The sequence below is a fragment of the Eurosta solidaginis genome, chromosome 4 (assembly GCF_040869045.1).
Source record: "Eurosta solidaginis isolate ZX-2024a chromosome 4, ASM4086904v1, whole genome shotgun sequence".
In the NCBI taxonomy this organism is placed as follows: domain Eukaryota; kingdom Metazoa; phylum Arthropoda; class Insecta; order Diptera; family Tephritidae; genus Eurosta; species Eurosta solidaginis.
In genome coordinates, this window is record NC_090322.1 from 252,056,468 (window position 1) to 252,071,365 (window position 14,898).

Here is a 14,898-nt window from a genome sequence, read left to right on the forward strand (position 1 = left end):
ATTAAAGTAATAATATGTTGGAGCTGCTGACAGATATGCGCCAAATGAATCAAGTGCCCTGTGTGAAAAGGAAAACATTATTTCATTAAACAATACTGTGATTCGATTAAGTTTCTGTGTGAAATCGGCATAAACCTGAAAATCGTCAAGAAACATGAGTCATCCTTGATTTTAAAAAGTGATCTTAACCTAAATTGGTTTCCTATTAAAAAATAATGACATAAATCCATGCAAACATCGGCTATCGAAATGACCAACACAATGAAAAAAATTTCGTATTCACTAATACCAATAAACCTTGAGTAAATAAGGTATCGCAACTCTTGCCTTCTCTTAATCTCTCCAAATCTTATTGGGACGTCTATAGTGCAAGCTTCGAGGGATGCGCCTTTTTAGCTAGCTCCTATATCCCGATTCTTTCCAGTGATTGTTTACACTCTAATACATTTTTAAATGTTGTGCTATGCGAGATTATTGTCTTAATTGCTGCTTGGCTATCAATATCAAAAATTGGCGCGACTGCGGTTTAAGCAACAAAGAGCTAACTATTGGAAAGTACCACTGCAACATAGTCAGCGTACGCCGTAAGTTTGATGGGTCCCTTATAGAGGTTTACGCCGATCACTTTATCGGCGGCGGCGGCGTAGGCGGCGCGCCGGCGTACGCCGGTGTTCTTACTTTAAAAGCTTGATTTTTCTATTTAAAAAAATAAAATTTAGGAAAGGTTTTGTTTATATGTATTTAAGGAAATCAACGTGTTGGCCATTTCGGAAAGATCCGGGGGTTTTGCATCAAAATCTCGCAGACCGTTCAAACATTTTCAGGAGTAGCTCCTTGCGAAGGGATTGTCCCTCGTTCGCCTGCTCCAGAGAGGCTTCGAACCTAACCCCGGTCTTTGGAATTGGTACTGCTGCGTCTGCTGAAAAGAAATAGAGATACATAAAATAGTCACACTTTTGCCTGTATATTTCGTGCAAAGCGTAGTTTCACCTAGGGTTAACTCCTAATAATCGTCGCGAACACAATTTCTTTATATCATTTGTCGCTCCTTGGCGGTCACGTATAAAGGCGACTTAGGGTTGCTATTAATGGTCTATTAATACTCATGTCCCTCGTGGCACAGGGCGCCTCCAGTTTTTTCGGCTGTTTTTAAGAGCTACAATTCCCGATGTGCGAACAGTAGGAATCCCACCACCAGTCGCTACCACGCCTCCTGAGCCTCACACCATATGCCAGTACAAAAGCTATAGGACTGCGACTTCGAACTCATACCTTCTAAGACGTCACTTTCCTAGAATCTCTAGGTGTAGCTCCGAAGACTTTCCAACGGATGCTTTTGTCGCTCTATGCTGCAGAGGTACACCAGAGAAACACCTTGAAACGTTAGGGAGTGACTATTCGGCCAAGGATGCCGCCCTCGAAATCATAAGCAGTCTAAGTGGATGTCATTGCGACATGGGTGAAAATCGTATAATCCTCGGCGCATCTACATAATTAAAATTTTACAAGGACCCTGGATAAAATTTTTAAAATGTAGACCAAAGATTGCAGACGTTTGTGTTCACAACATTGATTTCAATAGTCTTCGTTAAATTAAATTTAGAATGAAAGTCGACGGATTTTAAGTTGAAAGTTGTTAACTACTGTTTTCCGGCCTTACGATATAGGAGCTCATTATGGATGACCGCGTAGCTTCAGTTTTCAGACAAGTTCGACTGTCCACTACGTTAGGGTAGTATCACACACGGTCATTAGTTCCACTGTCTTGGGAAAGCTTTTGCTTCACCACTTTGAGTGTTCTTGCGAAGGACAAAGCCTCACCTGGTAGATATATGTGCCTACGTATTCACATTTGTAAAAGGAGCCGTAACGTGTAGGTGATATTTAAACTTGGTTGATAGGCTATAATCAATGTGATTCACTCCAAGGGACTAGTTTTGGATAGGGCCGCCAACTTTAGGAAATGTCAAACCGGGAGACTTGGGTGTTGAAGGATGAAGTGTGAAAATCAAAATTAACATTTCAGACGCTATTGTATAGTTTCGCAAATAAACAACAGATGTTTGAATGCAAGACTTTGTGATTTTTCAAACCCTTCTCATAAGTACATATATCCTCAACTTAAGTATGAGGTAAGAATAATTTCAAAGGAGTATTTATGCCTCTAGAACCTACCAAAGGATTTTACATCACTGATTTCGCTTATTCTTGAGGACAATTTAAAAACATGTTCGCCTTGGGTCATTTTATTTGAATTAATTGTTCATTATTAATTTTTTCAAAAATGCAAAGTGAGCATATAAATTTATTATATAACTTGTCTTTTAGTGTTTTGTTTTAATAACTTGCTGAATTGGGTGATGCAAAGTCCGTGTTAAGCTGACATCGAAAGCGCCTGTTATTTTAAATAACTTTTGAATAGTTATAAAGAGTTAAGTTTCGCAATTAGTTTCTTATAACTGGCAGTGATGCGTATCCGTTGATACCACTTTCGACCATATCCGACCAATTTTCGACATGAACAATAAATGACCTAAACAGTCTTAAACGAGTAGAAAATATAGTAACGCGCCGGACGCCGCGCCACCTCGCCGATATTTTTGACATTCGGCGGCGGCGGCGTTTATCGGCGGCGTATATCTCTAGTCCCTTACCACTTATCCACTGATTTCGTGGCCTCATTCAACCCCCATTGTGAAGTAATCTTCCTACAATTTAGCATGCAGCCGATTCATCTGGTTAGGGCTGGATGTACTTCAGTGTACCATCGATGATCGCCCGTTGAGAGACATAGTTGAAAGCCCAATAAGACTCCTAAGTCGATTTCCTTACTTATACTTAAGGCTTTCTCTAAGTTTATAACCATCCTATGCGGTGCCGTGTCTACCGACTTGCTTTTGGTGTACGCAGGCTGTGTTGTGGAAAACAGTTTTACATCCATGTTGAACCTTATATACACATGTATCAGCCTCTCAACGGCTTTGAGAATAAATAATGTTAGGCTTAATGGCGAAACATATTACCGATCTTCCGTCTCTGGTACGAAATCCACACAAGCAGTTCTCCAAGCGTAGATAATATTATTTTAAGCCATTCAATCGCTCTACCTGAAGCACGGCAAGAAATATGCCATCTGGCGGTTCAAACTTGGAGAAAGTCTTCATTCGATCTTGGTATAGGTCACCGAGTCCGGCAGTAAACGATTCATGATCGAAGTTTAAGTGCTGTCTGCTGGCTCTTCTACATCATCTCCCGACCCTTCACTATTAGGTGACCATCCCACATTCTTCCTCTTTATAAGTCGCTGGACTATATTTCCCCTTGCTAGACTTTCCTAAACCTTTTCTACTGAATCTTGGTAGGAGGCAAGCATTTTTATACGCAGCCATTAGCGTCTTTGACCTAGGGTTTCTTAAGGTTCCTCCCTTCTTTACCCTATTTAGGGGATTCTGAAGCTGATATACGCATGGTTGGAGAAGGTTGGCCTATCAAGGAGCCTCCAATCATACCTTAATATATCACGTTCAGAGCTCAATTTAATATCAAGCGCATTGGATAATGAAGAAAAGCAACACACAAAATTTAAAAAAGAACACGAAAAAAAATTTCGGAAATTTTTCAACTGAATTTTCTGGACGAATACATCTCTTCAAAGACATGAATATCGAAAAAGTACATATAAAAATCAATTGGTGTTCGTTAGTCTCGCTAAACCTCGAAAACAGCTGAACTAATATGGCAAATTTTGGTTTTGAATTATTTTTGGAAGTCCAGTGAAGGTTTAAAAGGTTAAATATGATAAAAATACTAGGAACTAGCTGACTAGCTATATATATAAATGAATTAGTGCGCGAATCTCGCTAAATCACGAAAACGGCTCAACCGATTCCGATCATTTTTTTCGTTTGTGATGGTTCACGGAAGGTTTAGGAAAAAAATTTAAGTGAGCGGTGCCACGTCCCATTTAATAAAATCTTAAATTCGCTTCATACCGTTATTTTTTGAAGCAGGTATTCAATATTTGGGATAGATTCCGTATATGGCAGAGGAGTGAGGTTGAGAATGGGAGTGGGATTAGAATTTGGAGAGGGAGTCGGAGTGGGGTTGGAAGTGAGAGCTTGAGTGGGTTGGGAGTGGAAGGGGAATGAGGTTTGGGAGTAGGAGAGAGATAAATAGAATAAGGTATTGAAAAAATTAAGAAGAAAAATGGAATATAAAGAGAGAGTGAAGACTGGAAGCGAGGATCCCTTTTTAAATATAGGTTAACCAGTTTTCTGCCACAATAAAGTCTGCCGGCTGTGCTAGTACAGTACAAACATTTTTCTGAATAGTTTTAAAATTAATTGTTTAAATATGGTAGCATTACTCGCCTTTCCTCATGTTATATGAAAGTAAGACTATATTTTCCAACTCACACTTACTGAATCTAGGCACAGTAATTGAAAAATCTGTATCAACTTTAAAGTTGTAAAAATAATTTAAAGACCTGAACATTGTGTATTCATACAAGTGAAAAATCTTTCTATTCCTCCATTGCCATACCTATCTGTCAAATAATTGCTGACAGGGAGAACGGCTGTCGCGAATGGCCAGTGAATGAAAGGAAGGTTTGTTTTTTGCTCGCGGTTATTAAATTGAACTGCCATGAATTGCCCATTTGTGTCTCAAATCAGATTTTCTTTTAAATGTGTATACTCAAAATCAGACTAGATATTAATATTCATTTCTAAAATCTAGTTAGTAGTTAAAATCTGAGCAGCCAGTTATGCAAACATTTTAAAATATTGTAACGAATTTAGGGAAACTCCACTTATTTTACACCTTCTACTAAAGTTCGTATAGCAAAATTGTTGAATAAATAACTCCAATATTCAATAATGCAAAATCGTCTTTATTAGACTACTTTGAAAGTACTTCACAATAACAATTATACTTCGCAATCAAACTGATTATTGAAAACTCAGCTTGTGTTGCTTTTATACTCTGCCCAAATGTCTAGACGTGTCTCTTTTAGAATCCAGCCATACGCGCGTGCATTTGTAGTGTGTAACCATATGCGTGTGTATATTGTGAATCAAACTAAGTGTGATATCTTCTGCATAGACGTCAAAATTCCAAATCCACCTTATTTGTAATTGACTATCGCTGTCTCATTCTGTATCTCTTTCTATCACCCGCTGAAGATAGCCGGTCCTATGCGCCGCCATATTGAACACCCTGCCAAAACGCTAAAAAGTAGCCATATTGAACATCCTGTCAGGCAGTTGACGGATAAGATATCACACTTGCGGCAGTTACTCACGAACGTACGTACCAAAAACGTGTCAGCTGACACGACCTATCTTATGAGTGTGCAATGTAAACGAAAACTCACCGACGTGCAACGCCCGTACGTACGTATTCCGGAACGTAGAAATCAAAACAATTTTGATTTTTTCCGTAAGAACGTGTCAGCTGATCGCTCTCTCCCTAGACAGAGTTGCCTAGTAAACTTTTGTGCGCTAATTTTTGACCGTTTGCAGTTTTATGCAAAAAAACCTAATTAAAGTTTGAAAAATTGTGAAAATAATTCGAAATAATTATATAAAAGTGCAGATTATAAATATGTAATCTATTTATATATATTTAATATTAATTCCAGCCTTTTACAACATCAAAAATTTAATTGGAAAAAGTTGATATTTCCATAAGCATGCATGCAAAATGGTCAATGGCACCAGTGCTTATCTGTAAACAATACACACACAAATATGTTATGTACATGTACACAGACGCACACATTGATTCCTACGGGCTTGAGGGTTCGGTCAAACGTGTTTCGTACGACAAACGTCCGTACGTACGGCACACGTCGGTGGGTAATTGCCGCTTTACAATACTCCTTTGCAATGCGTTTGCGGACCACCATCAGCCGATCATTGCCCGTTTTTTAACGACCGTGATCACGACACGATGACGATCGAACAGAGTTGCCAAAAGTAAAATAATGCATACAAATAACTGATAATAAAATTTTACTATGGCAACTCTGATAAAATGCAACCGCGCACTGGTTTTATGTATACATACTATAGTATAGGGAAATATTAGTTTCTTTATTCACGCAAATGCTAAATAACATAAGAATATTCGTAGTAAAAAATATATAAGTTGTATTACCCCTCTTCATTTACTTTCATTTTAAATTAAATTCACTCCGATAATTCTTTCCGACACAATTCCCTTTAGTACTTTGGCATATGATCCTCTGTGGGTGCTCCATGGAGTACTACAGTGAAAGTACTTTGGAAAGTACTCTCACGTATGTACTCTATAGAATACTCACAAACAAAGCGAGAGTGGGATCACCTACTCCTCTCCTAGGACATCACAATGTTAATTGGAGCACATTTTTTGTATGAATACAGATTAGTTTTGGAACACTCCTATACTCCCAAAGGAGTATTCCTTACATTATTTATGGAGTACTCGCGTTTTTTGAAGGCGTGGTGCCAATTAAAAACAAACCAACTACATACATATACATAATGTGAAAAAGCATGGCTTTAAGCCTATATTGGCGAGAAAATTCCCGAAAGTGAATCAAACTAATTAATAACTGGCGTTGTGCCACAAAAAAGCCAATAATACATAATTTAACAAACTTTAAAGTGATATTAGCAATTATACGTAAAATAACGGAATAACATGCTACTGAAAATAACGGAACTATTATAACATGATAATACATGACGCCATCGAGGGCTAACGGTTCAATGTCAAATGCACAGTAAACTGAACACTGCCGTCAAATATAATGCTACATGAGCAATAACATACTATATAAAGGATTACTTGTGTACACTGATCATTCAGTATTGTTACGACCATTGTACAGGTTTACAAGTAGGATATGTAGCAGCACGCACATACACAGCCTCGCTCACCTGATAAAATGCTTGTTCTTGTTCGTTTTTTTTTGTGGATGCTATTTGGCACTGTTGTACTTCTTAGGACCAAACAAAGTTTAGTAGCTGCTATCGAAAACTGCTTAAAATTTTTTTTTCTTATATTACAAAGAAATATACTTATTTACTTTCAAACGAGCACTTAATTACATCTCTCTTTAATAACCATATATTTTGGACAATTTTAATTAACAAATTGTGATACTTTTTTACGGGGACGATTGCTAAAACACGACCAAAACCGTCGGGGGAGGTATTAATAGACGCGTTTTTGCCTCGCTTCCAATAATTCGAATACTTTTTCTTTTCGGACTATTGACAACAAGACAAAACGCGTCTATTCATTTTTCTTTCCGCTTTTTTGGACGGGTTATTGCAGTCGACCTCGGTTTCAAACTGTTTTTCGCGGAGAACTTTTGAACGGGTAGAAATACTTAACTCCCGTGTTTGTATTCTTAATACTGAAATAACTACGCGTCCTCAGATACCCCAATTGAAGACTTTTTTATAATTTTCTGAAGGACCCACATGGGTGCACTTAAAATTTCCTACTAAATTCGTTAAAAGAAATTTACCATCACAGCAACCCATATCTGATATTCCGATCCCTTTTTTGCTTCCCTGTGTCGCTTTCGACGAAGCAACCCCGGTAATTTTGACACTTCGTTCAGTGTCAAAACTCATGTTCCACTGGGTTCCACGCTAGTTTGACACTGACCGAAGTGTCAAACTGCCGTGTGTTAGAAAGGGAAAGAAATTGTTTCCCTCTCATACATATCATACTTGTAAACCTGTACAATGGTTACGACAACGACGATGGCAAGTAATGCCATCGATACTATCTCCTCAACTGTTTGCTGTAAGACGTGTGGTTTGGATACACATACGCGTAAGAGTAGCAAAAAATGTGCCAATTATTTGCCACCTCGAAGAAAGCGTGGAAGAGCAGGAGGAACCGCAACAGAAACCGCTACATCCGAAGAGGAAGAAGAAAAAATGTCAACGATAAAAGTTGCATGGTATCAGCATTGTCTGTACGAACGAGTTTTCGAGAAAATTCAATCGGATGTTTGTGAAATGTCTGCTTTATTTGTCGAAGCGAGTCTCTATATCAATTATTCGCTGTACAAACGATGGAACAGCGGACATTTATACGACAACAGTGAAGGAAAAATTGATTTTTTACCATATTTTTACGAACGACTCGATAAAAGTAAAGTTAAATATGACATGGATCAGGATTACAGACGTCTTCGTGCCACTCATTACACTAGCCGTCTCTACGACAAAGCAGCTCGATCAAATTTATTCGTAAAACAGGATTTATTCGTGAAACAGGATTTATTCGTGAAACAGGCAGCTCAGTATACCGCTTTGTTCCACAACAATTTATTTATGCATGCCTACACGAGATTACCAAGGCTTTTTCAACACTTTACCACCGATGCTTCGCTATACGACCACTGGAGACTAGACGTAAAAAGTTTGGCTACTCGATGCAAACCGATGGAGTGGCAGTCCCTTTTTCTTTCAGTGAATTTATTCGTCATCCGACAGCGACTAATGAACTGGCAGTGGCGGATGAACCACCGACGAAGTCGAAAAAGTAAACGATCAATGAAACCAAATCTACAGCGAAAGCTCGAGATTTAATTACTGTGCGTCTCGGAATGTCGCAAAACAAATACACTCAATTGATCGGTCTGGATCCGGGTGCACGTTTGGTCATGGGTGGCTTTGCTAAAGATCTCACTGCTGACGGTTCAACGAGAATGGGAGACACGGTAATAAATGGAAATTCACCCGCGAAAGGTTACGTTCGAACACTCAATCGGACGATCGTCTAAACATTTACGATCGATTGGTGGGGATGTACTGCAAATCGGGGAATTTCGTACCACCAAACTGCAGTCGATGTCACTGCGAATCCAAAACAAGTCTCTCTCCACACCGATATCAGTTTTGCCTAAAATGTAATATCTCATGGAACAGGGACGTAAACGCCGGCAAAAATATCCTCTTCTTGGGCTTTCATCATCACGTTATGGGTCTCCAGTCCCTGAAGCATTTCAGCGAAGCGTGCAGAACAGAAACCATCGACGACGACAACGGCAGCAGCACCCCAAATGGACGATCAAAGGAGGCGAAAGATAAATGAAAAAATAAAAAACATAATGCAGATTGTATTTTGATATTTTGTTGTATTATGTTGAATGTGTTTTTTTAACAATAAAAATGTACGATTTAGCCTTTTCTGATTGGTAGCGAAAAATCATGTGATGCGATACAGGTCGCGTGTGACTTGCGCATTGATTTTTTCTGCCTGTTAGAGGGATAGCAGGATAAAAGATGTGTCATATACAATTTTGTTCCGATTGGAGACGTAACTCTCCGTATAATTTTTTTGACCAATACAAAAAATCGATAGCACAATGGCAGTTTTGATCTCAATTGAGGAAATTTACGGGTATCTTCATAGGGTAGTCAGAAATTTGACCGCTGTGGGACACGTCTTAACCGTCTCCAATCGAGGCCAAAGCACATATGTGAAATCTTTGATGGTGTTAACAACATTGATGTGGTGAGATTGTACAAAATCCTTAAACTCATTTATTTTAAGGAGCCCCTTAATGTATATATAGCTATGTACTATGAAAATGTTTACATACACTGGTTACAAAGCCAAGATATTGCCATAAATATTTTATAATATTTAATTAATATACATAAGCAACTAAACATTATATTGTATATATAAATAATGATACAATTAATGTAGTGAAAATGAAATCTTTAATTTCAATTCAAGCAGAATTCAAAAAATATGAAAGAATAAGAATGAAGCAACTGATTTTAAATAATGAAAAATAATTAAATCAAATTCCAGTAAAAAACTAAAGTTATAGACCGCAATTCCAACCAAGTGTCGGATCATTTAATTGTGTTTGTATTTTTAATATCAAACTGTAAATGCGCAATGATGGACCCAATTTGATTGGCAGTTTTTTTATAACGTCGCTACGTTTAAGCAACAACAATGAAGTACCATCAATTTCATGTTCCTTAAATACATGCGCTTCATTTGGGAAATACTTGGCAAAATACGTTGCTACTTGATCGACATTCCAATCCTTTACATCGGGTACATCAATTGGTTCATATGGGCTATAACGTATAACCGGTGTATGTGTATTATTAACGGCTATTTCGTCAATACTAGTTTTTTGTTTTTTTGTTGTTGTTGCATCATCGCGGCTCCTAACTTCTGCACTACGTTTAGTATTGGTGCTACTGCTAGAGCTGCTGCTACTGTCGCTATTGCTGGTGCTACTAGTGCTACTGGCACTACTACCACGAACACTTTCCATATTAGTTTCTGCACCAGCACCATTTGTTATTTTTTCTACAGCTCTATCATTGCCTTTTGATTCTTGTAATGCACGTTTGGCTGCTGCAGCAGCACCTTTAGCTTCTTCGGCAGCTGCGGCAATATTAACATTTTCTTGCAGTTCCTGTGGTTGTTGTTGTTCTGGCAGTTTTTGTGGTGTTGGTGTTCGTTTTGGCTCATCTCCAATAATTTCACGTATGGTTTTTACAGGCAGAGCTTTACCACCATTATTCAAGACTGGTACACATTTATTACATTTCCAACGAAAAATCTGTTGAAATTTGAACACATTTGGAATGTGACAGGTGAGATGATATGACTTAATACATTTGGTGCAAGTGACCATCGGTTGCTTAAAAAATGTTTTAAAGAAAAATATTTAATGCAATTTAAATATAAATGTTTAATCACGAGAGAGATGACCAAAAGTTCGCTTATAAAGAAAAAAAGGTGTTGTAGCGGAAATATAAGACTGCCTAGAGTAAGAATAGAGTTCGCGAAGAAGACTTTAGAATATATAGGTTATAAAATGTACAATTAATTACCAAATGCGATAAAAGACTGAAAATATTAATAAGTTTAGAGCAAAATTATTTTATACTGTAAGTCATTAAGCATGTAATGTAAACAATTTATTTATATATATATATATATTTTTTACCTTGAACAAAGTCTTAAAGACCGTAAATAAATAAATTATTATTATTATTTTGTCAAGATGCCAATGAAATTGGCCGAAATTAAGGTGTAAGATAAATAGATTGGATTTAATAATATTCTGCAACGATTTTCCGTCATCCCCTTTCGATTTTTGGTTGAAAACCAAATGGGTTTCGAGTTTTTACTGTCTGCAGTGTCGTATATTGGAACGATTTTCCGTCATCCCTTGCCAAATTTTGTTTCCAGACAAACCGGTTTCGGCGCTGTGCCATCATCAGGGTCGATTTTCATTCTGATCTGTTGTTGTCGTTTGTCCTGTATTTATTGTACGTAGGTACAATACATCTCACGAGAGAGATGACCAAAAGTTCGCTTATAAAGAAAAAAGGTGTTGCAGCGGAAATATAAGACTGCCTAGAGTAAGAACGGAGTTCGCGAAGAAGACTTTAGAATATATAGGTTATAAAATGTACAATGAATTACCAAATGCGATAAAAGACTGTGAAAATATTAATAAGTTTAAAGCAAAATTATTTTTATACTGTAGGTCATTAAGCATGTAATGTAAACAATTTATTTATATATGTATATATATTTTTTTTACCTTGAACTAAGTCTTAAAGACCGTAAATAAATAAATTATTATTATTATTATTTTGTCAATATGCCAATGAAATTCGCCGAAATTAAGGTGTAAGATAAATAGATTGGATTTAACAATATTCTGCAACGATTTTCCGTCATCCCCTTTCGACTTTTGGTTGGAAACCAAAGGGGTTTCGAGTTTTTACTGTCTGCAGTGTCGTATAATGGAACGATTTTCCGTCATCCCTTGTCAAATTTGGTTTCCAGACAAACCGGTTTCGGCGTTGTGTCATCATCAGGGTCAATTTTCATTCTGATCTGTTGTTGTCGTTTGTCCTGTATTTATTGTACGTAGGTACATGAGCATGTATTGTCAAAATTGTTGCTTGTGTAAATTTAGTTGTGTATGTGCTGTGTTTATTAAGAACCGAGGATGGTTTTTACTGATCGATTTGGGTGGCTGACTGAGACAGGTAAAATTCCGTAATTTTAGTCGTTTGACCTTCTTTGTGGGTTTGTTGGTTTATTTTGTGTTTATTTGTTGTTGTGTGTTTGTCTGTTGTACCTGTGTGATTACTTTGTTTCTTGTAAACCGGGGGTGATTTGAGGTATTATGTATTGACTTATCTTGTTTTGTTGATTTTCCAACAGGGTAAATAAATGTTGTATATTGGAACGATTTTCCGTCACCCCTTATCAAATTTCGTTTCGAGACAAACCGGTTTCGACGTTGTGGCATCATCAGAGTCGATTTTCGTTCTCGTATTATGTATTGTGTCGGTGGCCGTTGGCTTTCTATATATGTCATAGTTATATCTTTTGGCTTCTTTATCAATATTTATCGTCAGGTCTAGATAGTTGATTCCTCAGTCTTTTTCGGTTTCCATTGTAAATTTTATATTTCCTTGCTGCTTCGTAATTAGTAGTTAAAACGCATATTATGTCATCCACGTATTTAGCAAGTGATAGCACGTGCTGTGATAGACTATGTTGTTGTTGTTGTTGTAGCAGTGCTTCGCCCCCCTCCACACTGAAATTACAGCCCTTGGTCGGGAAAAATCCCGAGTAGCTCCGGTACATAGAACCGGCTGCCTTGGGAAGCGTATAACCGGCTGCTGTTAAAAGCGTTTGATAAGTCTATCACTAAGAGTACTGTTCATTTGTGAGATTTCCGGCTGCAAGTTTGAGGTGAACAGGACAACTACGTATGTAATGGCAGCAGAGATATCGAACGATATGAGTCTTCTTCGTTAGTTGGTTTCCGAGGCTTTAGAAAGGTTGCCGCCTTCGCCATTTTTCATGGTTAGGAAGTTGGACAAAGGCAAGTGAAGAAAGGCGCCAAATTACTAAATCCCTCATTGCGAAGGTTTTATAGACTCCTCATGGCATCTGTCCGGCCTACTACTTTTGATAGTTCAGCATGTTTTAGCACTTCAGCAACCTCTTTCGAGGTAATGGTAAGCGGAGACGCGCGGTATTTATGTTTATATACGTGTCTTGTGGGATGCCGTCATTACTTATTGCCGGCAGAAAGCGCTCGCGGTGTTGGGGGAAATCCCTTGAATTCCGACATCATAAATAATGGAATTTCACCATGTAAAAGAACCAATAATTTTGAAAAAATTTTAGCTTTTTTTAAGAGAACAAAATAAGCGAACTTTGTTTGGAAGTCTCGTATATATTTAACCTTAACTGACTTACATTAATTTTTGGTTCATCAGCAAATGCATCGCAAACATCACAAGTGCGGCAATTGTCGCATCTGTAATTTTGACGCAAAGTATCAATATCTTCAAAATCGACGGGTAAACATAATTTATGTACACGGCGTTCACAATCCAAACATTTGATCAATTTATTTTTAGCGTGCGTACCACGCTTTGCTTCGCGCTTTTGACATACATCACAAACATCAGTATTTGCGGTGGTTTCAGGCGTTTGAGCAGCCGCTGCTGTTGTTGTTGCGGTTGGCGGTGTACCCAATGTAGTTGATGTTTGTGATATGCGCTTGCTTTCTTGTGTAACTTGGTGTTGGCTTGTTGGCGTATCTCTTTTACGATCTACTAAAAGAGATGTTCCCACGGGTGCGCCACCAGTGCTGCTTGATTGAGAAGTGGTTAAAGTGGGACGTTGTGAACGTGGCAAATAATTATCGGAGGGATCAAAAACGGCTTTGGGTTTCTATATAGTGTTTATATATGTATATAAATTTATGTACTGGCATAAGCGAATTGTTGCTATTTTACCTTTATGCGTCCAGTTGTGCGCACACCCACATGATCCGCACCCCCCACACCCGAAGCTTCTTCATTCTGTGCTACACGTAAACGAGCTACTTTCTTCATCTTCAATTAGATATGAACGCTTTTTAAATATGCTTTTGATAATTTTTAATCTATTTTTCGAGTCACCAAAAACGAATAATAATTGTTTCACAATCAAACTAAACAATTTTCACTTTAATTATGCGTTCAAACAAAAATTCGCGATGTGGTTTTATTGCTTTTATTCCCAGGAATACTAACATAAATGTATATTTCAACATAGGGATGTGTAAGCGTCATCTTTGGTGTAAGCATTGTTTACTATATAGTTTGGCAGCTTAAGTAGAGGTTATGTTGCGAATAGAGTGGAAGGCAGTGGACTAGGCAGTCGAATGTCATATAATGAAGGAATGGTGTTCGGAGATTTTTCGAAGTTAAAAAAAAAAAAATGATAAAAGCTTTAATATAAATAAAACTATTGTTTTAATAACAACAAAAACGCCATATATATTATGTATACATAAATTTGTAAGGATTATCTCACTTTAAAATTTGAATTAAATAATCTAAAGTTTTGTTTTGAAACTGAGTCGAGAACTGTGCGTGTGAATGTGCGAATTTTCACCGATCAGCTGTTAGTTGCGCTACTTGGTAAAATTTACAATGGGTGTAAGCGTTAAGCATTACAAAATCATTAAGGCTGCGGCACATAAATTTTTTCATATAGATGTGTTTAATACAAGCTTATGCGTTTCAAAACAACGTCACAATCAACCAAGTTTATAAATATGAAGGAACTTCAGAGGGATGGATTTTATATAATGTGCCACGATTTTCAAACTTTGTTTGATTTGTAGGGGTAGAGGGGTTCCTAAAAATCACCAAAATGGAATCCGCAGCTCTAGGAAACTTTGAGTTTATGAAATATAAGCTTTTAAATTTCCAAATTTAATAACATTGCAACTTAGCTAATCGACTTTGTCTAATTTGCTCGAATTCGCAAGCCTTTTTTCTCACAGCTTCAAGTTTAATTGTGAATCGGATGTTATTTACA

At 37.5% G+C, this 14,898-nt stretch overlaps 1 protein-coding gene across 1 annotated transcript; it reads right to left on the reverse strand.

Moving 5' to 3' along the window:
- Positions 1-9,124: 9,124 nt before the first annotated feature.
- Lint-O (L(3)mbt interactor in ovarian somatic cells) lies at positions 9,125-14,115 on the reverse strand. The gene is made up of 3 exons (XM_067785670.1): positions 13,827-14,115; positions 13,282-13,761; positions 9,125-10,687 (listed from the first exon to the last, which is right to left on the reverse strand). The coding sequence occupies exons 1-3, from the start codon at positions 13,923-13,925 to the stop codon at positions 9,848-9,850; spliced, it is 1,419 nt and encodes a 472-aa protein (XP_067641771.1). The 5' UTR covers positions 13,926-14,115; the 3' UTR covers positions 9,125-9,847.
- Between the last annotated feature and the right edge of the window lie 783 nt (positions 14,116-14,898).